Here is a 22857-nt window from a genome sequence, read left to right as displayed (position 1 = left end):
CGCGTCATCTGACCACTCCCGTATTGAGCGAGTCACTGGTACTTCCTGCTTTAGTTTTTGCTTGTAAGCAGGAATCAGGAGGATATAATTATGGTCAGATTTGCCAAATGGAGAACGGGGGAGAGCTTTGTATGCATCTCTGTATCTGGTGTAGAGGAGGTCTAATATTTTTTTTCCCTGGTTGCACATGTGACATGCTGGTAAAACTGATTTAAGTTTTCCCGCCTTAAAGTCCTCGGCCACTAGGAGCGCCGTTTCTGGTTGAGCATTTTCTTCTTTGCTTATGGCCTTATAGAGTTGGTTGAGTGCGGTCTTAGTGCCAGCTTCACTTTGTGGTGGTCAATAGACGGCTACGAATAATATAGATGAGAACTCTCTTGGTAGATAGTGTGGTCTGCAGCTTATCATAAGGTACTCTACCTCAGGTGAGCAATACCTTGAGGCTTCTTTAATATTAGACATTGAGCACCAGCTGTTATTGACAAATAGACACACACACCCACCCCTCGTCTTACCAGAGGTAGCGTCTCTGTTCTGCCGGTACATGGAAAATCTCGCTAGCTCTATATTGTCCATTTCGTTGTTCAGCCACGTCTCGGTGAAACATAAGATGTTACGTTTTTTAAATGTCCCGTTGGTAGGATAATCTTAATTGTAGGTCATCTATTTTATTGTCCAATGATTGCACGTTAGCAAGAAGAATGGAAGGCAATGCGAGTTTACTCGCTCAACTCCGGATTCTCAGAAGATCTGCGGCCTCTTTTTCCGGCGTCTTTTCTTCGCGCAAAAGGCGTGGATCTGGGCCTGTTCCAGTGAAAGCAGGATATCCTTCCCGTCGGACTTGTTAATGGAAAATGTTTTCTTCCAGTCCGTGGTGAGTAATCTCTTTTCTGATGTCCAGAAGGTTTTTTCGGTCATAAGAGACGGTAGCAGCAACATTATGTACACAATAAGTAAAAAAATAAGTTACACAAAATGCAAAAACAAAATAACAAAATAGCACAATTGGTTGGGAGAATGGAAAACGTCAGCCATGATCTTCGGCGCCATCTTAACAAGATTATCATTATTATATTAGTGATGATGATGATGATAATGATGGTTTTATTAGCTACCATACACACATACTCTATACATTTGCTTATAGTTTTATTAATGAGTGTGTTCTTATTAAACGGATCACGTCTGCAGACCAATGAGATAATGTTGAAGGCAATTAAAGGTTCATTCATTGGTGTGTGTGTGTGTGTGTGTGTGTGTGTGTGTGTGTGTGTGTGTGTGCGCGCACAGTGGAGTGCCGGTGCAGAATGTACAGATAACAGAGGAGAGGGGCGGACTGACGGACGGAGAGGGAGTGTATCTAATTGGGCAGCAGAGCTGCTTGGTGTGTGTGTGTGTGTCTGATTGGGCAGCAGAGCGGCTCGGTGTGTGTGTGTGTGTGTCTAAGTGGGCAGCAGAGCGGCTCGGTGTGTGTGTGTGTGTGTCTAATTGGGCAGCAGTGTGGCTCGGTGTGTGTGTGTGTCTAATTGGGCAGCAGAGCGGCTCGGTGTGTGTGTCTAAGTGGGCAGCAGAGCGGCTCGGTGTGTGTGTGTCTAAGTGTGCAGCAGAGCGGCTCGGTGTGTGTGTGTCTAATTGGGCAGCAGATCTGCTCTGTGTGTGTGTCTGTGTGTGTGTCTAATTGGGCAGCAGATCTGCCCGGTGTGCGTGTCTGTGTGTGTGTCTACAGCAGAGCGGCTCGGTGTGTGTGTGTGCTGTCTGAAAAGTAGGCCAGGCATTTTAGGAAGATATCTTGGCTATGTACAACATCTACATATGTAATTGTACTGAATGTATTTGTACTGAATGTAATTGTATGGAGAATGGGGAATACTGTAGTCATACTGACCTTACTGTTGTAATGGCTGGTCAGCTTTTAACCGTAACCTGAATTATTTGTGTGTGTGTGTGTGTGTGTGTGTGTGTGTGTGTGTGTGTGTGTGTGTGTGTGTGTGTGTGTGTGTGTGTGTGTGTGTGTGTGTGTGTGTGTGTGTGTGTGTGTGTGTGTGTGTGTGCAGGTGAAGCTGTATGGCCACATCAGTCCGGACCACCTGCTGCAGGTGTGCCAGAGGGTGTGTCCTCTTCTGGAGGAGGTGGTTCCTGCCAGCGTCCCCGGGATCCACAGTCTGCTGGGGGCGGGGCGACAGAGCCTGCTACGCACCAATAAGAGTCAGTACTGTAATCACATGACATGTTAGCCTGCTACACACCAATAAGAGTCAGTACTGTAATCACATGACATGTTAGCCTGCTACACCAATAAGAGTCACATGACATGTTGGCCTGCTACTCACCAATAAGAGTCAGTACTGTAATCACATGACATGTTAGCCTGCTACACACCAATAAGAGTCAGTACTGTAATCACATGACATGTTAGCCTGCTACACACCAATAAGAGTCAGTACTGTAATCACATGACATGTTAGCCTGCTACACACCAATAAGAGTCAGTACTGTAATCACATGACATGTTAGCCAGCTACACACCAATAAGAGTCAGTACTGTAATCACATGACATGTTAGCCAGCTACACACCAATAAGAGTCAGTACTGTAATCACATGACACACCCTGCTAACGATAATGAGTTGTTAGGACAGCCTTGGACGTCACAAAATGGTCGCCTGAAGTCGTCAGGACGTTGTGTCATGGTCCCCTGGAGGATTTGTCTATTTCCCGGCTAGTCCCGGGGACGTCCCCCAGGACATTTTTATGATGTTTTTTGGGACGTTGTGTCATGGGCAGCAGATCTGCTCGGTTTGTCCAGGGGACATCACCTGTTGATCTCAAATAAACTCAGCCCTCCCCCAAAATATATAAAATGTTCTACCTAGGGCACATGGTCCATCAAGGCCCTGATTGGTGAACCACTGAAATGTTTCCTTCTGTAAATATTCCCAGATTTTCATAAAACAGCCACACGTGGTCTCGTATTTGTGCATCAGCAAATTTTGCGCAAGGCGAAAGAGAAGGCAATAGTCTGCTGGGTACATATATAGCCTGCTAGGTACATTTATAGCCTGCTGGGTACATATATAGCCTACTGGGTACATATATAGCCGGCTAGGTACATATATAGCCTACTGTGTACATATATAGTCTGCTAGGTACTAGAGGTCGACCGATTAATCTGAATGGCCGATTAATTAGGGCCGATTTCAAGTTTTCATGACAATCGGAAATCGGTATTTTTAGACACCGATTTGGCCGTTTTTTTTTTTTTTTTTTTTTACACCTTTATGTAATCTTTATTTAACTAGGCAAGTCAGTTAAGAACACATTCTTATTTTCAATGACGGCCTGGGAACGGTGGGTTAACTGCCTTGTTCAGGGGCAGAATGACAGATTTTCACCTTGTCAGCTTGGGGGATTCTGTCTTGCAACATTACAGTTAACTAGTCCAACGCTCTAACCACCTGCCTCTCATTGCACTTCACGAGGAGACTGCCTGTTACACGAATGCAGTAAGCCAAGGTAAGTTGCTAGCTAGCATTAAACGTATCTTATAAAAAACAATCAATCATAATCACTAGTTAACTACACATGGTTGATGATATTACTAGTTTATCTAGCGTGTCCTGCGTTGCATATAATCGATGCGGTGCGTATCATTGCTCCAATGTGAACCTAACCATAAACACCAATGCCTTTCTTAAAATCAATACACAGAAGTATTTATTTTTAAACCTGCATATTTAACTAAAAGAAATCCAGGTTAGCAGGCAATATTAACCAGGTGAAATTGTGTCACTTCTCTTGCGTTTATTGCACGCAGAGTCCGTGTATATGCAACAGTTTGGACCGCCTAATTTGCCAGAATTTTACTTAATTATGACATAACATTGAAGGTTGTACAATATATCAGGAAAATTTAGACTTATGGATGCCACCCGTTAGATAAAATACCGAACGGTTCCGTATTTCACTGAAAGAATAAACGTCTTGTTTTCGAGATGATAGTTTCCGGATTCGACCGTATTAATGACCAAAGGCTCATATTTCTGTGTGTTATTATGTTATAACTAAGTCTATGATTTGATAAAGCAGTCAGACTGAGCGATGGTAGGCTGCAGCAGGCTCGTAAGCATTCATTCAAACATCACTTTCGTGCGTTTTGCCAGCAGCTCTTCGTTGTGCGTCAAGCATTGCACTGTTTATGACTTCAAGCCTATCAACTCCCAAGATGAGGCTGGTGTAACCGAAGTGAAATGGCTAGCTAGTTAGCGCGCGCTAATAGCGTTTCAAACGTCACTCGCTCTGAGACTTGGAGTGGTTGTTCCCCTTGCTCTGCATGGGTAATTAAACGTTAGCTTTCTTACATGGCACATATTGCACTTTTAATTTCTTCTCCAACACTTTGTTTTTGCATTATTTAAACCTGAACAAGGCAGTTAACCCACTGTTCCTAGGCCATCATTGAAAATAAAAATGTGTTCTTAACGGACTTACCTAGTGAAATAAAGGTGTAAAAAATCGGCGCACAAAAAGACTACGGTAGAGGGCGGCCGATTCATCGGAATGGCCGATTAATTAAGGCCGATTTCAAGTTTTCATAACAATCTGAAATCGGCCTTAATTAATTGGCCATTCCGATGAATCGGCCGCCCTCTACCGTAGTCTGTCTTTTTATGGCGGTCTTGGAGCAGTGACTTCTTCCTTGCTGAGCAACCTTTCAGGTTATGTCGATATTGGACTTGTTTAACTGTGGATATACATACTTAAAAAATTGCAGACCTCCACAAGTCTGGTTCATCCTTGGGAGCGATATCCAAATGCCTGAAGGTACCACGTTCATCTGTACAAACAATAGTACGCAAGTATAAACCCCATGGGACCACGCAGCCGTTGTTCTGCTTTAACCTTTGATCTATTTTTAGCTGCCCCCCCCCAAAAAAAACCCATTTGTTTTCATTGTGTGTATGTTTAATGTGTCGAGTGTGTGTGTTTAACGTGTGTGTGTGTGTTTTGTTCCTGCAGGCTGTAAGCATGTGGTGTGGAAGGGTTTGGCCCTGGCAGCACTGCACTGTGGTAGGCCCCCTGAGCCGCCAGTCATCTATGGGAGCCCGCCCAGCATCGGTAGGTAGCCTATGACTGGTTAAATGTTGTGTAATGTAGTTGATGGTATATGTTACTTCAGTCTGTATGTTATTTTGGGGAGAATAACAGAATAGAACATAGCCTACATATAATGCCATGTACAGTGGGGCAAAACAAGTATTTAGTTAGCCACCAATTATGAAAGTTCTCCCACTTAAAAAGATGAGAGAGGTCTGTAATTTTCATCATAGGTACACTTCAACTATGACAGACAAAATGAGGAAAAACAATCCAGAAAATCACATTGTAGGATTTTTTATTAATTTATTTGCAAATTATGGTGGAAAATAAGTATTTGGTCACCTACAAACAAGCAAGATTTCTGGCTCTCACAGACCTGTAACTTCTTATTTAAGAGGCTCCTCTGTCCTCCACTTGTTACCTGTATTAATGGCACCTGTTTGAACTTGTTATCAGTATAAAAGACACCTGTCCACGACCTCAAACAGTCACACTCCAAAATCCACTATGGCCAAGACCAAAGAGCTGTCAAAGGACACCAGAAACAAAATTGTAGACCTGCACCAGGCTGGGAAGACTGAATCTGCAATAGGTAAGCAGCTTGGTTTGAAGAAACAACTGTGGGAGCAATTATTAGGAAATGGAAGACATACAAGACCACTGATAATCTCCCTCGATCTGGGGCTCCACGCAAGATCTCACCCCGTGGGGTCAAAATGATCACAAGAATGGTGAGCAAAAATCCCAGAACCACACAGGGGGACCTAGTGAATGACCTGCAGAGAGCTGGGACCAAAGTAACAAAGCCTACCATCAGTAACACACTACGCCGCCAGGGACTCAAATCCTGCAGTGCCAGACGTGTCCCTCTGCTTAAACCAGTACATGTCCAGGCCCGTCTGAAGTTTGCTAGAGAGCATTTGGATGATCCAGAAGAAGATTGGGAGAATGTCATATGGTCAGATGAAACCAAAATATAACTTTTTGGTAAAAACTCAACTCGTCGTGTTTGGAGGACAAAGAATGCTGAGTTGCATCCAAAGAACACCATACCTACTGTGAAGCATGGGGGTGGAAACATCATGCTTTGGGGCTGTTGTTCTGCAAAGGGACCAGGACGACTGATCCGTGTAAAGGAAAGAATGAATGGAGCCATGTATCGTGAGATTTTGAGTGAATCTCACTATCAGCAAGGGCATTGAAGATGAACCGTGGCTGGGTCTTTCAGCATGACAATGATCCCAAACATACCGCCCGGGCAACGAAGGAGTGGCTTCGTAAGAAGCATTTCAAGGTCCTGGAGTGGCCTAGCCAGTCTCTAGATCTCAACCCCATAGAAAATCTTTAGGGGGAGTTGAAAGTCCGTGTTACCCAGCAACAGCCCCAAAACATCACTGCTCTAGAGGAGATCTGCATGGAGGAATCGGCCAAAATAACAGCAACAGTGTGTGAAAACCTTGTGAAGTCTTACAGAAAACGTTTGACCTCTGTCATTGCCAACAAAGTGTATATAACAAAGTATTGAGATAAACTTTTGTTATTGACCAAATACTTATTTTCCACCATAATTTGCTAATAAATTTATAAAAAATCCTACAATGTGATTTTCTGGATTTTTTTTCTCAATTTGTCTGTCATAGTTGAAGTGTACCTATGATGAAAATTACAGGCCTCTCTCATCTTTTTAAGTGGGAGAACTTGCACAATTGGTGGCTGACTAAATACTTTTTTGCCCCACTGTATATTGAACACACTTCCAGTCACTGTCAGGGCTGCAGAGTTTCTGGTCTCCATTGAGACCCAGCTAAAGGTAAAGCCTGCAGAGTCTCTGGTCTCCATTGAGACCCAGCTAAAGGTCAAGGCTACAGAGTCTCTGGTCTCCATTGAGACCCAGCTAAAGGTCAAGGCTACAGAGTCTCTTCTCGATTGAGACCCAGCTAAAGGTCAAGGCTGCAGAGTCTCTGGTCTCCATTGAGACCCAGCTAAAGGTCAAGGCTGCAGAGTCTCTTCTCGATTGAGACCCAGCTAAAGGTCAAGGCTACAGAGTCTCTTCTCGATTGAGACCCAGCTAAAGGTCAAGGCTGCAGAGTCTCTGGTCTCCATTGAGACCCAGCTAAAGGTCAAGGCTGCAGAGTCTCTTCTCGATTGAGACCCAGCTAAAGGTCAAGGCTACAGAGTCTCTTCTCCATTGAGACCCAGCTAAAGGTCAAGGCTACAGAGTCTCTGGTCTCCATTGAGACCCAGCTAAAGGTCAAGGCTACAGAGTCTCTGGCCTCCATTGAGACCCAGCTAAAGGTCAAGGCTACAGAGTCTCTGGTCTCCATTGAGACCCAGCTAAAGGTCAATGCTACAGAGTCTCTGGTCTCCATTGAGACCCAGCTAAAGGTCAAGGCTACAGAGTCTCTGGCCTCCATTGAGACCCAGCTAAAGGTCAAGGCTACAGAGTCTCTGGTCTCCATTGAGACCCAGCTAAAGGTCAAGGCTACAGAGTCTCTGGTCTCCATTGAGACCCAGCTAAAGGTCAAGGCTACAGAGTCTCTGGTCTCCATTGAGACCCAGCTAAAGGTCAAGGCTGCAGAGTCTCTTCTCGATTGAGACCCAGCTAAAGGTCAAGGCTACAGAGTCTCTGGTCTCCATTGAGGCCCAGCTAAAGGTCAGAGTCTCTGGCCTCCATTGAGACCCAGCTAAAGGTCAAGGCTGCAGAGTCTCTTCTCGATTGAGACCCAGCTAAAGGTCAAGGCTACAGAGTCTCTGGTCTCCATTGAGACCCAGCTAAAGGTCAAGGCTACAGAGTCTCTGGTCTCCATTGAGACCCAGCTAAAGGTCAAGGCTACAGAGTCTCTGGCCTCCATTGAGACCCAGCTAAAGGTCAAGGCTGCAGAGTCTCTTCTCGATTGAGACCCAGCTAAAGGTCAAGGCTACAGAGTCTCTGGGCTCCATTGAGACCCAGCTAAAGGTCAAGGCTACAGAGTCTCTGGTCTCCATTGAGACCCAGCTAAAGGTCAAGGCTACAGAGTCTCTGGTCTCCATTGAGACCCAGCTAAAGGTCAAGGCTGCAGAGTCTCTTCTCGATTGAGACCCAGCTAAAGGTCAAGGCTGCAGAGTCTCTGGTCTCCATTGAGACCCAGCTAAAGGTCAAGGCTACAGAGTCTCTGGTCTCCATTGAGACCCAGCTAAAGGTCAAGGCTACAGAGTCTCTGGTCTCCATTGAGACCCAGCTAAAGGTCAAGGCTACAGAGTCTCTGGTCTCCATTGAGACCCAGCTAAAGGTCAGAGTCTCTGGCCTCCATTGAGACCCAGCTAAAGGTCAAGGCTACAGAGTCTCTGGTCTCCATTGAGACCCAGCTAAAGGTCAGAGTCTCTGGCCTCCATTGAGACCCAGCTAAAGGTCAAGGCTACAGAGTCTCTGGTCTCCATTGAGACCCAGCTAAAGGTCAGAGTCTCTGGCCTCCATTGAGACCCAGCTAAAGGTCAAGGCTGCAGAGTCTCTTCTCGATTGAGACCCAGCTAAAGGTCAAGGCTACAGAGTCTCTGGTCTCCATTGAGACCCAGCTAAAGGTCAAGGCTACAGAGTCTCTGGTCTCCATTGAGACCCAGCTAAAGGTCAGAGTCTCTTGTCTCCATTGTGATCCAGCTAAAGGTCAGAGTCTCTGGCCTCCATTGAGACCCAGCTAAAGGTCAAGGCTGCAGTCTCTGGTCTCCATTGAGACCCAGCTAAAGGTCAAGGCTACAGAGTCTCTGGTCTCCATTGAGACCCAGCTAAAGGTCAGAGTCTCTGGTCTCCATTGAGACCCAGCTAAAGGTCAAGGCTGCATAGTTTCTGTTAATTCAGTTCTCCTGTTTATCTTCTTTTTCCATAACAAAATTATAATAATGTAAGTCAACCAGTTAATGACATTAGTATGGTATTATGCTGGAACGAACAACGTTGTGTGTCTGTGTGTGTGTGGTGCTGGTGTGTGCGTGTAGTGGAGACAGGTCACGGCCGTCGTCTGATTGGTTCGTACCGACTGGGTCAGCTCCTCCCCACTGCGGTCTACTCACACATGAAGATGCACAAGAGGATTCTGGGACATCTGTCCTCTGTCTACTGCGTCACCTTCGACCGCACTGGACGGCGCATCTTCACCGTAAGAACAGAGTGTGTTTAGGCTGCTGAACCGTCAGAACAGAGTGTGTTTAGGCTGCTGAACCATCAGAACAGAGTGTGTTTAGGCTGCTGAACCGTCAGAACAGAGTGTGTTTAGGCTGCTGAACCGTCAGAACAGAGTGTGTTTAGGCTGCTGAACCGTCAGAACAGAGTGTGTTTAGGCTGCTGAACCGTCAGAACAGAGTGTGTTTAGGCTGCTGAACCGTAAGAACAGAATGTGTTTAGGCTGCTGAACCGTAAGAACAGAGTGTGTTTAGGCTGCTGAACCGTAAGAACAGAGTGTGTTTAGGCTGCTGAACCGTCAGAACAGAGTGTGTTTAGGCTGCTGAACCGTAAGAACAGAGTGTGTTTAGTCTGCTGAACCGTCAGAACAGAGTGTGTTTAGGCTGCTGAACCGTAAGAACAGAGTGTGTTTAGGCTGCTGAACCGTAAGAACAGAGTGTGTTTAGGCTGCTGAACCGTAAGAACAGAGTGTGTTTAGGCTGCTGAACCGTCAGAACAGAGTGTGTTTAGGCTGCTGAACCGTAAGAACAGAGTGTGTTTAGGCTGCTGAACCGTCAGAACAGAGTGTGTTTAGGCTGCTGAACCGTAAGAACAGAGTGTGTTTAGGCTGCTGAACCGTAAGAACAGAGTGTGTTTAGGCTGCTGAACCGTCAGAACAGAGTGTGTTTAGGCTGCTGAACCGTCAGAACAGAGTGTGTTTAGGCTGCTGAACCGTCAGAACAGAGTGTGTTTAGGCTGCTGACCCTGTGTGACTCCTAGAGTGTGGTGTTTTAGGAGGAAGGTTTATGATGTATGTGGTGAGGTCATATGATGACATCTGAAATCTTGACCCCAGGTTGACCCTGTGCTGGGTGGGATCGCTATGGTAACTGTATTGTTGGTCTAAAGCTCAGTGCTTGTATGAATATGTTGTAACTGTTTTACTGTAACTATGTGGTGACTGTGGTTGTGACTGTTTGGCGGTGACTGTGGTTGTGACTGTGTGGTGGTGACTGTGGTTATGACTGTTTGGTGGTGACTGTGGTGGTGACTGTGGTTGTGACTGTTTGGTGGTTACTGTGTGGTTGTGACTGTGTGGTGGTGACTGTGGTTGTGACGGTGTTGGGGTGACTGTGGTTGTGACTGTTTGGTGGTGACTGCGTGGTGGTGACTGTTTGGTGGTGACTGGTGTTGACTGTGTGGTGGTGACTGTGGTTGTGACTGTGTGGTGGTGACTGTGGTTGTGACTGTTTGGTGGTGACTGTTTGGTGGTGACTGTGTGGTTGTGACTGTGTGGTGGTGACTGTGGTTGTGACTGTTTGGTGGTGACTCTGGTTGTGACTGTTTGGTGGTCAGTGTTTGGTGGTGACTGTGTGGTGGTGACTCTGTGATGGTGACTGTTTGGTGGTGACTGTGTGGTGGTGACTGTGATTGTGGTGACTGTGGTTGTGACTGTTTGGTTGTGACCGTTTGGTGGTGGCTGTGTGGTGGTGACTGTGGTTGTGACTGTTTGGTTGTGACCGTTTGGTGGTGACTGTGGTTGTGACTGTTTGGTTGTGACTGTTTGGTTGTGACTGTTTGGTTGTGACTGTTTGGTGGTGGCTGTGTGGCGGTGGCTGTGTGATGGTGACTGTGGTTGTGGCTGTGTGGTGGGGACTGTTTGGTTGTGACTGTTTGGTTGTGACTGTTTGGTGGTGACTGTGTGGTGGTGACTGTGGTTGTGACTGTTTGGTTGTGACCGTTTGGTGGTGGCTGTGTGGTGGTGACTGTTTGTTTGGTGGTGACCTTGTGGCGGTGACTGTGGTTGTGGCTGTGTGGTGGGGACTGTTTGTTTGGTGGTGACCTTGTGGCGGTGACTGTGGCGGTGACTGTGGTTGTGGCTGTGTGGTGGTGACTGTTTGGTGGTGACTGTGTGGTGGTGACTGTGTGATGGTGACTGTTTGGTGGTGACTGTGTGGTGGTGACTGTTTGGTGGTGACTGTGTGGTGGTGACTGGTTGTGACTGTGTGGTGGTGACTGTGTGGTGGTGACTGTGTGGTGGTGACTGTGTTTGTGACTGTGTGGTGGTGACTGTGTTTGTGACTGTGTGGTGGTGACTGTGTGGTGGTGACTGTGTGATGGTGACTGTTTGGTGGTGACTGTTTGGTGGTGACTGTGTGGTGGTGACTGTGGTTGTGACTGTGTGGTGGTGACTGTGGTTGTGACTGTTTGGTGGTGACTGTTTGGTGGTGACTGTGTGGTTGTGACTGTGTGGTGGTGACTGTGGTTGTGACTGTTTGGTGGTGACTCTGGTTGTGACTGTTTGGTGGTGACTGTGTGGTGGTGACTGTGGTTGTGACTGTTTGGTTGTGACTGTTTGGTGGTGGCTGTGTGGCGGTGGCTGTGTGACGGTGACTGTGGTTGTGGCTGTGTGGTGGGGACTGTTTGTTTGGTGGTGACCTTGTGGCGGTGACTGTGGTTGTGGCTGTTTGGTGGGGACTGTTTGTTTGGTGGTGACCTTGTGGCGGTGACTGTGGCGGTGACTGTGGTTGTGGCTGTGTGGTGGTGACTGTTTGGTGGTGACTGTGTGGTGGTGACTGTGTGATGGTGACTGTTTGGTGGTGACTGTGTGGTGGTGACTGTTTGGTGGTGACTGTGTGGTGGTGACTGGTTGTGACTGTGTGGTGGTGACTGTGTGGTGGTGACTGTGTGGTGGTGACTGTGTTTGTGACTGTGTGGTGGTGACTGTGTTTGTGACTGTGTGGTGGTGACTGTGTGGTGGTGACTGTGTGATGGTGACTGTGTGGTGGTGACTGTTTGGTGGTGACTGTTTGGTGGTGACTGTTTGGTGGTGACTGTGTGGTGGTGACTGGTTGTGACTGTGTGGTGGTGACTGTGTGGTGGTGACTGTTTGGTGGTGACTGTTTGGTGGTGACTGTGTGGTGGTGACTGTGGTTGTGACTGTGTGGTGGTGACTGTGGTTGTGACTGTTTGGTGGTGACTGTTTGGTGGTGACTGTGTGGTTGTGACTGTGTGGTGGTGACTGTGGTTGTGACTGTTTGGTGGTGACTCTGGTTGTGACTGTTTGGTGGTGACTGTGTGGTGGTGACTGTTTGGTGGTGACTCTGTGGTGGTGACTGTTTGGTGGTGACTGTTTGGTGGTGACTGTGGTTGTGGTGACTGTGGTTGTGACTGTTTGGTGGTGACTGTGTGGTTGTGACTGTGGTTGTGACTGTTTGGTTGTGACTGTTTGGTTGTGACTGTTTGGTTGTGACTGTTTGGTGGTGACTGTGTGGTGGTGACTGTGGTTGTGACTGTTTGGTTGTGACCGTTTGGTGGTGGCTGTGTGGTGGTGACTGTGGTTGTGACTGTTTGGTGGTGACTGTGTGGTGGTGACTGTGGTTGTGACTGTTTGGTTGTGACTGTTTGGTTGTGACTGTTTGGTTGTGACTGTTTGGTGGTGACTGTGTGGTGGTGACTGTGGTTGTGACTGTTTGGTTGTGACCGTTTGGTGGTGGCTGTGTGGCGGTGACTGTGGTTTTGGCTGTGTGGTGGGGACTGTTTGTTTGGTGGTGACCTTGTGGCGGTGACTGTGGCAGTGACTGTGGTTGTGGCTGTGTGGTGGTGACTGTTTGGTGGTGACTGTGTGATGGTGACTGTTTGGTGGTGACTGTGTGGTGGTGACTGTTTGGTGGTGACTGTGTGGTGGTGACTGTGGTTGTGACTGTGTGTGGTGCCTGTGTTTTGGTGACTGTGTGGTGGTGACTGTGTTTGTGACTGTGTGGTGGTGACTGTGTTTGTGACTGTGTGGTGGTGACTGTGTGGTGGTGACTGTGTTTGTGACTGTGTGGTGGTGACTGTGGTTGTGACTGTGTGGTGGTGACTGTGTGGTGGTGACTGTTTGGTGATGACTGTGTGTTGGTGACTGTTTGGTGGTGACTCTGTGGTGGTGACTGTTTGGTGGTGCCTGTTTGGTGGGGACTGTTTGGTGGTGACTGTGTGGTGGTGACTGTGTGGTGGTGACTGTGGTTGTGACTGTGTGGTGGTGACTGTGGTTGTGACTGTTTGGTGGTGACTGTTTGGTGGTGACTGTGTGGTTGTGACTGTGTGGTGGTGACTGTGGTTGTGACTGTTTGGTGGTGACTCTGGTTGTGACTGTTTGGTGGTGACTCTGGTTGTGACTGTTTGGTTGTGACTGTTTGATGGTGACTCTGGTTGTGACTGTTTGGTGGTGACTCTGGTTGTGACTGTTTGGTTGTGACTGTGGTTGTGGCTGTGTGGTGGGGACTGTTTGTTTGGTGGTGACCTTGTGGCGGTGACTGTGGTTGTGGCTGTGTGGTGGTGACTGTTTGGTGGTGACTTTGTGGTGGTGACTGTTTGGTGGTGACTGTGTGGTGGCTGTGTGGTTGTGACTGTTTGGTGGTGACTGTGTGGTGGTGACTGTGGTGGTGACTGTGGTTGTGACTGTTTGGTTGTGACTGTTTGGTGGTGACTGTGTGGTGGTGACTGTGGTTGTGACTGTTTGGTTGTGACTGTTTGGTGGTGGCTGTGTGGCGGTGACTGTGTGGCGGTGACTGTGGCTGTGTGGTGGGGACAGTGGCTGTGTGGTGGGGACTGTTGGTTTGGTGGTGACTGTGTGGCTTTGGCGGTGACTGTGGTTGTGGCTGTGTGGTGGGGACTCTTTGTGTGGCGGTGACTGTGTGATGGTGACTGTGGCTGTGTGTTGGGGACTGTTTGTGTGGCTTTGACAGTGTGGCGGTGACTGTGTGGCGGTGACTGTGTGTCGGTGACTGTTTTGCGGTGACTGTGGCTGTGTGGCGGGGACAGTGGCTGTGTGGTGGGGACTGTTGGTTTGGTGGTGACTGTGTGGAGGTGGCGGTGACTGTGGTTGTGGCTGTGTGGTGGGGACTGTTTGTGTGGCGGTGACTGTGTGATGGTGACTGTGGCTGTGTGGTGGGGACTGTTTGTGTGGCTTTGACTGTGGGGGTGGTGACTGCGTGGTGGTGACAGTGTGGTGGTGACTGTTTGTTTGGTGGTGACTGTTTGTTTGGTGGTGACTGTGTGGTGGTGACTGTGTGTGGTGGTGACTGACTGACTGATAGTTATAGACTGGCTGAGTGACTGATTGTCCAGTTATAGACTGACTGACTGACTGACTGATTGTTCAGTTGTAGACTGGCTGACTGACTGATTGTTCAGTTGTAGACTGGCTGACTGACTGATTGTTCAGTTATAGACTGGCTGACTGACTGGTTGTCCAGTTTTAGACTAGCTGACTGACTGACTGACTGACTGATTGTCCAGTTATAGACTGGCTGACTGACTGACTGACTGGTTGTCCAGTTATAGACTGGCTGACTGACTGATTGTTCAGTTGTAGACTGGCTGACTGACTGACTGATTGTCCAGTTATAGACTGACTGACTGACTGATTGTCCAGTTATAGACTGACAGATTGTCCAGTTATAGACTGACTGACTGGTTATTCAGTTATAGACCGGCTGACTGACTGACTGATTGTCCAGTTATAGACTGGCCGACTGACTGGTTGTCCAGTTATAGACTGACTGACTGACTGATTATCCAGTTATAGACTGACTGACTGGTTGTTCAGTTATAGACTGGCCGATTGACTGGTTGTCCAATTATAGACTGGCCGACTGGTTGTTCAGTTATAGACTGACTGACTGGTTGTCCAGTTATAGACTGGCCGACTGACTGGTTGTTCAGTTATAGACTGACTGACTGGTTGTCCAGTTATAGACTGACTGATTGTCCAATTGTAGACTGACTGACTGACTGGTTGTCCAGTTATAGACTGGCTGGCTGACTGACTGACTGACTGATTGTTCAGTTATAGACTGACTGACTGGTTGTCCAGTTATAGACTGACTGACTGATTGTCCAGTTATAGACTGACTGACTGGTTGTCCAGTTATAGACTGGCTGTATGACTGGTTGTCCAATTGTAGACTGACTGACTGGTTGTCCAGTTATAGACTGACTGACTGGTTGTCCAGTTATAGACTGGCTGACTGACTGGTTGTCCAATTGTAGACTGATTGACTGACTGGTTGTCCAGTTCTAGACCGACTGACTGGTTGTCCAGTTATAGACTAGGTTTGATTTAGATGTGATTGATCAATGACTGAATGTATAATATTGTTTGTAATACTGATTGATTTTAATTGGTGTCTCAGGCTTCATATTATTGATAATAATGTCTATTAATACATGTTTTATAGAACAATGACCATGCTGATTGGTGTGTTGTGTGAGTGATCAGGGATCATAGTGATTCATTGTTGTGTGTGTGTGTCTAGGGTTCAGATGACTGCCTGGTGAAGATTTGGGGGACGGACGAGGGCCGTCTACTGGCAACGCTGAGAGGACACGCTGCTGAGATCTCCGACATGGCCGTGAGTTAACACGCACACGCACACGCACACACACACACACATTTTGGATTTGACATTAAAACAATATAAGAAAAAATCATAAAATTCCCTGCCAATTCACAATGCAGAATAATGGTATGTATGACCGCTAGGGACGGACCGCTAGGGACTGACCGCTAGGGACTGATCGCTACGGACAAACCTCTAGAGACGGACCACACCACTAGGGACGGACCGCTAGGGACTGACCGCTAGGGACTGATCGCTACGGACAAACCTCTAGAGACGGACCACACCACTAGGGACGGACCGCTAGGGACTGACCGCTAGGGACTGATCGCTACGGACAAACCTCTAGAGACGGACCACACCACTAGGGACGGACCGCTAGGGACTGACCGCTAGGGATGGACCACACCACTAGGGACGGACCGCTAGGGACGGACCGCTAGGGACTGACCGCTAGGGACTGACCGCTAGGGACTGATCGCTACGGACAAACCTCTAGAGACGGACCACACCACTAGGGACGGACCGCTAGGGATGGACCACACCACTAGGGACGGACCGCTAGGGACTGACCGCTAGGGACTGATCGCTACGGACAAACCTCTAGAGACGGACCACACCACTAGGGACGGACCGCTAAGGATGGACCACACCACTAGGGACGGACCGCTAGGGATGGACCGCTCCCCTAGGAACGGACCGCTAGGGATGGACTGCTAGGGATGGACCGCTCCCTTAGGAACGGACCGCTAGGGATGGACCGCTCCCCTAGGAACGGGCCGCTGGGGATGGACCGCTAGGGATGGACCGCTAGGGATGGACCGCTCCCCTAGGAACGGACCGCTAGGGATGGACTGCTAGGGATGGACCGCTCCCTTAGGAACGGACCGCTGGGGATGGACCGCTGGGGATGGACCGCTCCCCTAGGAACGGACCGCTAGGGATGGACCGCTCCCCTAGGAACGGGCCGCTGGGGATGGACCGCTCCCCTAGGAACGGGCCGCTGGGGATGGACCGCTAGGGATGGACCGCTAGGAACGGGCCGCTGGGGATGGACCGCTGGGGATGGACCGCTGGGGATGGACCGCTAGGGATGGACCGCTAGGGATGGACCGCTAGGGATGGACCGCTAGGGATGGACCGCTGGGGATGGACCGCTGGGGATGGACCGCTAGGGATGGACCGCTAGGGATGGACCGCTGGGGATGGACCGCTAGGGATGGACCGCTAGGGATGGACCGCTAGGGATGGACCACTGGGGATGGACCGCTAGGGATGGACCGCTAGGGATGGACCGCTAGGGATGGACCGCTGGGAATGGACCGCTAGGGATGGACCGCTAGGGATGGACCGCTAGGGATGGACCACTGGGGATGGACCGCTAGGGATGGACCGCTAGGGATGGACCACTGGGGATGGACCGCTAGGGATGGACCACTGGGGATGGACCACTGGGGATGGACCGCTAGGGATGGACCACTGGGGATGGACCGCTGGGGATGGACCGCTAGGGATGGACCGCTAGGGATGGACCGCTAGGGATGGACCGCTAGGGATGGACCGCTAGGGATGGACCACTGGGGATGGACCGCTAGGGATGGACCGCTAGGGATGGACCGCTGGGGATGGACCGCTAGGGATGGACCGCTAGGGATGGACCGCTGGGGATGGACCGCTGGGGATGGACCGCTGGGGATGGACCGCTAGGGATGGACCGCTAGGGATGGACCGCTAGGGATGGACCGCTAGGGATGGACCGCTGGGGATGGACCACTGGGGATGGACCGCTAGGGATGGACCGCTGGGGATGGACCGCTGGGGATGGACCGCTAGGGATGGACCGCTAGGGATGGACCGCTAGGGATGGACCGCTGGGGATGGACCGCTGGGGATGGACCACACCACTAGGAACGGACCGCTGGGGATGGACCGCTCCCCTAGGAACGGACCGCTAGGGATGGACCGCTAGGGATGGACCGCTCCCCTAGGAACGGACCGCTGGGGATGGACCGCTAGGGATGGACCGCTCCCCTAGGAACGGACCGCTAGGGATGGACCGCTGGGGATGGACCGCTCCCCTAGGAACGGACCGCTAGGGATGGACCGCTCCCCTAGGAACGGGCCGCTGGGGATGGACCGCTAGGAACGGGCCGCTGGGGATGGACCGCTGGGGATGGACCGCTAGGGATGGACCGCTAGGGATGGACCGCTAGGGATGGACCGCTAGAGATGGACCGCTAGGGATGGACCGCTGGGGATGGACCGCTGGGGATGGACCGCTGGGGATGGACCGCTGGGGATGGACCGCTGGGGATGGACCGCTGGGGATGGACCGCTAGGGATGGACCGCTAGGGATGGACCACTGGGGATGGACCGCTAGGGATGGACCGCTAGGGATGGACCACTGGGGGTGGACCGCTAGGGATGGACCGCTAGGGATGGACCGCTGGGGATGGACCGCTAGGGATGGACCGCTAGGGATGGACCGCTAGGGATGGACCGCTGGGGATGGACCGCTGGGGATGGACCGCTGGGGATGGACCGCTAGGGATGGACCGCTAGGGATGGACCGCTGGGGATGGACCGCTAGGGATGGACCACTAAGGATGGACCGCTAGGGATGGACCGCTAGGGATGGACCGCTGGGGATGGACCGCTGGGGATGGACCGCTGGGGATGGACCGCTGGGGATGGACCGCTGGGGATGGACCGCTAGGGATGGACCGCTAGGGATGGACCACTAAGGATGGACCGCTAGGGATGGACCGCTGGGGATGGACCGCTGGGGATGGACCGCTGGGGATGGACCGCTGGGGATGGACCGCTGGGGATGGACCGCTAGGGATGGACCGCTAGGGATGGACCGCTGGGGATGGACCGCTAGGGATGGACCACTAAGGATGGACCGCTAGGGATGGACCGCTAGGGATGGACCGCTAGGGATGGACCGCTGGGGATGGACCGCTGGGGATGGACCGCTGGGGATGGACCGCTAGGGATGGACCGCTAGGGATGGACCACTAAGGATGGACCGCTGGGGATGGACCGCTGGGGATGGACCGCTGGGGATGGACCGCTGGGGATGGACCGCTAGGGATGGACCGCTGGGGATGGACCGCTGGGGATGGACCGCTGGGGATGGACCGCTAGGGATGGACCGCTAGGGATGGACCACTAAGGATGGACCGCTAGGGATGGACCGCTGGGGATGGACCGCTAGGGATGGACCGCTAGGGATGGACCGCTAGGGATGGAACACTGGGGATGGACCGCTAGGGATGGACCGCTGGGGATGGACCGCTGGGGATGGACCGCTAGGGATGGACCGCTGGGGATGGACCGCTGGGGATGGACCGCTAGGGATGGACCGCTGGGGATGGACCGCTGGGGATGGACCGCTGGGGATGGACCGCTGGGGATGGACCGCTAGGGATGGACCGCTGGGGATGGACCGCTGAGGATGGACCGCTGGGGATGGACCGCTGGGGATGGACCGCTGGGGATGGACCGCTAGGGATGGACCGCTGGGGATGGACCGCTGGGGATGGACCGCTGGGGATGGACCACTGGGGATGGACCGCTAGGGATGGACCGCTAGGGATGGACCGCTGGGGATGGACAACTGGGGATGGACCGCTAGGGATGGACCGCTGGGGATGGACCGCTGGGGATGGACCGCTAGGGATGGACCGCTAGGGATGGACCGCTAGGGATGGGCCGCTAGGGATGGACCGCTGGGGATGGACCGCTGGGGATGGACCACTAGGGATGGACCGCTAGGGATGGACCACACCACTAGGAACGGACCGCTGGGGATGGACCGCTCCCCTAGGAACGGACCGCTAGGGATGGACCGCTAGGGATGGACCGCTCCCCTAGGAACGGACCGCTGGGGATGGACCACTAGGGATGGACCACACCACTAGGAACGGACCGCTGGGGATGGACCGCTCCCCTAGGAACGGACCGCTAGGGATGGACCGCTAGGGATGGACCGCTCCCCTAGGAACGGACCGCTCCCCTAGGAACGGACCGCTGGGGATGGACCGCTGGGGATGGACCGCTAGGGATGGACCGCTAGGGATGGACCGCTAGGGATGGACCGCTGGGGATGGACCGCTGGGGATGGACCGCTAGGGATGGACCGCTAGGGATGGACCGCTAGGGATGGACCGCTGGGGATGGACCGCTGGGGATGGACCGCTAGGGATGGACCGCTAGGGATGGGCCGCTAGGGATGGACCGCTAGGGATGGACCGCTAGGGATGGACCGCTGGGGATGGACCGCTGGGGATGGACCGCTAGGGATGGACCGCTAGGGATGGACCGCTAGGGATGGACCGCTAGGGATGGACCGCTCCCCTAGGAACGGATCGCTGGGGATGGACCGCTAGGGATGGACCGCTCCCCTAGGAACAGACCGCTAGGGATGGACTGCTAGGGATGGACCACTCCCCTAGGAACGGACCGCTGGGGATGGACCGCTCCCCTAGGAACGGACCGCTAGGGATGGACCGCTAGGGATGGACCGCTAGGGATGGACCGCTAGGGATGGACCGCTCCCCTGGGAACAGACTGCTAGGGATGGACCGCTCCCCTGGGAACAGACTGCTAGGGATGGACCGCTCCCCTGGGAACAGACTGCTAGGGATGGACCGCTCCCCTAGGAACGGACCGCTAGGGATGGACCGCTAGGGATGGACCGCTCCCCTGGGAACAGACTGCTAGGGATGGACCGCTCCCCTGGGAACAGACTGCTAGGGATGGACCGCTCCCCTGGGAACAGACTGCTAGGGATGGACCGCTCCCCTGGCAACAGACTGCTAGGGATGGACCGCTCCCCTGGGAACAGACTGCTAGGGATGGACCGCTCCCCTGGGAACAGACTGCTAGGGATGGACCGCTCCCCTGGGAACAGACTGCTAGGGATGGATCTATCAGTATAGTCAGGTCAGCCACCAGACAGACAGTCAGAATCGGTCCTGTTGCACAAACTACAAAAAGTTCTGGGACACTGTCCATGGAGAATAAGAACACCTCCTCCCAGCTGCCCACTGCCTGAGACTAGGAAACACTGTCACCACCGATAAATCTGCGATAATTGAGAATTTCAACAAGCATTTTTCTACGACTGTCCATGCTTTCCACCTGGCTACCCCTACCCCGGTCAGCAGCCCTGCTCCCCCCACAGCATTTTCCCCAAGCCTCCCCATTTCTCCTTCACCCAAATCCACATAGCTAATGTTCTGAAAGAGCTGCAAAATCTGGACCCCTACAAATCAGCCGGGCTAGACAATCTGGACCCTCTCTTTCTAAAATTATTTGCCGAAATTGTTGCAACCCCTATTACTAGCCTGTTCAACCTCTCTTTTATATTGTCTGAGATCCCCAAAGATTGGAAAGCTGCCGCGAGCATCCCCCTCTTCAAAGGGGGAGACACTCTAGACCCAAACTGCTACAGACCTATATCTATCCTACCCTGTCTTTCTAAGGTCTTCGAAAGCCAAGTGAACAAACAGATCACCGACATTGTCGATTCCCACCATATCTTCTCTGCTATGCAATCTGGTTTCAGAGCTGGTCATGGGTGCACCTCCAAGGCTGTTGAGTCAAGGTACTAAACGATATCATAACCGCCATCGATAAAAGACAATACTGTGCAGCTGTATTCATCGACCTGGCCAAGGCTTTCGACTCTGTCAATCACCTCATTGTTATCAGCAGACTCAACAGCCTTGGTTTCTCAAATGACTGCCTCGTCTGGTTCACCAACTACTTCTCAGATAGAGTTCAGTGTGTCAAATCGGAGGGCCTGTTGTCCGAACCTCTGGCAGTCTCTATGGGGGCGCCACAGGGTTCAATCCTCGGACCGACTCCTTTCTCTGTATATATCAATGATGTTGCTCTTGCTGCTGGTGATTCTCTGATCCACCTCTACGTAGACGATACCATTCTGAATACTTCTGGCCCTTCTTTGGACACAGTGTTATCTAACCTCCAGACGAGCTTCAATGCCATACAACTCTCCTTCCGTGGCCTCCAACTGCTCTTAAATGCAAGTAAAACTAAGTGCATGCTCTTCAACCGATGGCTGCCCGCACCTGCCCACCTGCCTTGCATCACTACTCTGGACGGGACTTAGAATATGTGGACAACTCTAAATATCTAGGTGTCTGGTTAGACTGTCAACTCTCCTTCCAAACTCACATTAAGCATCTCCAATCCACAATTAAATCTAGAATTGGCTTCCTATTTCGCAACAAAGCATCCTTCACTCATGCTGCCAAACATACCCTCGTAAAACTGACCATCCTACCGATCCTTGACTTCGGTGATGTCATCTATAAAATAGCCTCCAACACTCTACTCAACAAATTGGATGCAGTCTATCACAGTGCCATCCGTTTTGTCACCAAAGCCCCATATACTACCCACCACTGCGACCTGTATGCTCTCGTTGGCTGGCCCTCGCTTCATATTCGTTGCCAGACCCACTGACTCCAGGTCATCTATAAGTCTTTGCAATGTAAAGCCCCGCTTTATCTCAGCTCACTGGACCACCATAGCAACACCCACCTGTAGCACGCGCTCCAGCAGGTATATCTCACGGGTCACCCCCAAAAACCAATTCTTACTTTGGCCGCCTTTCCTTCCAGTTCTCTGCTGCCAATGACTGGAACGAACTGCAAAAATCACTGAAGCTGGAGACTCATATCTCCCTCACTAACTTTAAAAGCATCATCTGTCAGAGCAGCTCACAGATCACTGCACCTGTACATAGCCCATCTGTAAATAGCCCATTCAACTCCCTCATCCCCATGCTGTTATTTATTAGATTTATTTTGCTCCTTTGCACCCCAGTATCTCTACTTGCACACTCATCTTCTGCACATCTTTCACTCCATTTGTTAATTGCTAAATTGTAATTATTTCGCCACCATGGCCTATTTATTGCCTGTATATAGACTTTTCTGTTGTTTTATTGACTGTATGTTTGTTTACTCCATGTGTAACTTTGTGTTGTTGTTTGTGTCGACACTGCTTTGCTTTATCTTGGCCAGGTTTCACTTGTAAATGAGAACTTGTTATCAACTAGCCTACCTGGTTAAATAAAGGTGAAAAAAAATAATCTATCAGTATAGGCATGTCAGTCACCAGACAGACAGACAGAACCGTACACTAGGTCTATCTATCAGTATAGTCAGGTCAGTCACCAGACAGACAGACAGAACCGTACACTA

General features: G+C 51.1%; 1 protein-coding gene across 2 annotated transcripts in view; it reads left to right on the top strand.

The window, feature by feature from the left end:
• The window catches only part of phip (PHIP subunit of CUL4-Ring ligase complex), a 112330-nt gene that overhangs the window by 7833 nt on the left and 81640 nt on the right, over window positions 1-22857 (top strand). For both annotated transcript variants that reach the window (XM_036984530.2, XM_036984528.2), the window contains exons 5-8: window positions 2055-2205; window positions 5017-5115; window positions 9067-9227; window positions 15532-15627. In XM_036984530.2, the coding sequence (XP_036840425.2) occupies window positions 2055-2205; window positions 5017-5115; window positions 9067-9227; window positions 15532-15627 (507 nt within the window). The remainder of the gene's footprint in view (window positions 1-2054; window positions 2206-5016; window positions 5116-9066; window positions 9228-15531; window positions 15628-22857) is intronic.

Source organism: Oncorhynchus mykiss, chromosome 8, assembly GCF_057628025.1.
Source record: "Oncorhynchus mykiss isolate SJ-2025 chromosome 8, ASM5762802v1, whole genome shotgun sequence".
NCBI lineage: Eukaryota > Metazoa > Chordata > Actinopteri > Salmoniformes > Salmonidae > Oncorhynchus > Oncorhynchus mykiss.
This window is presented reverse-complemented; position numbering and strand designations above follow the sequence as displayed.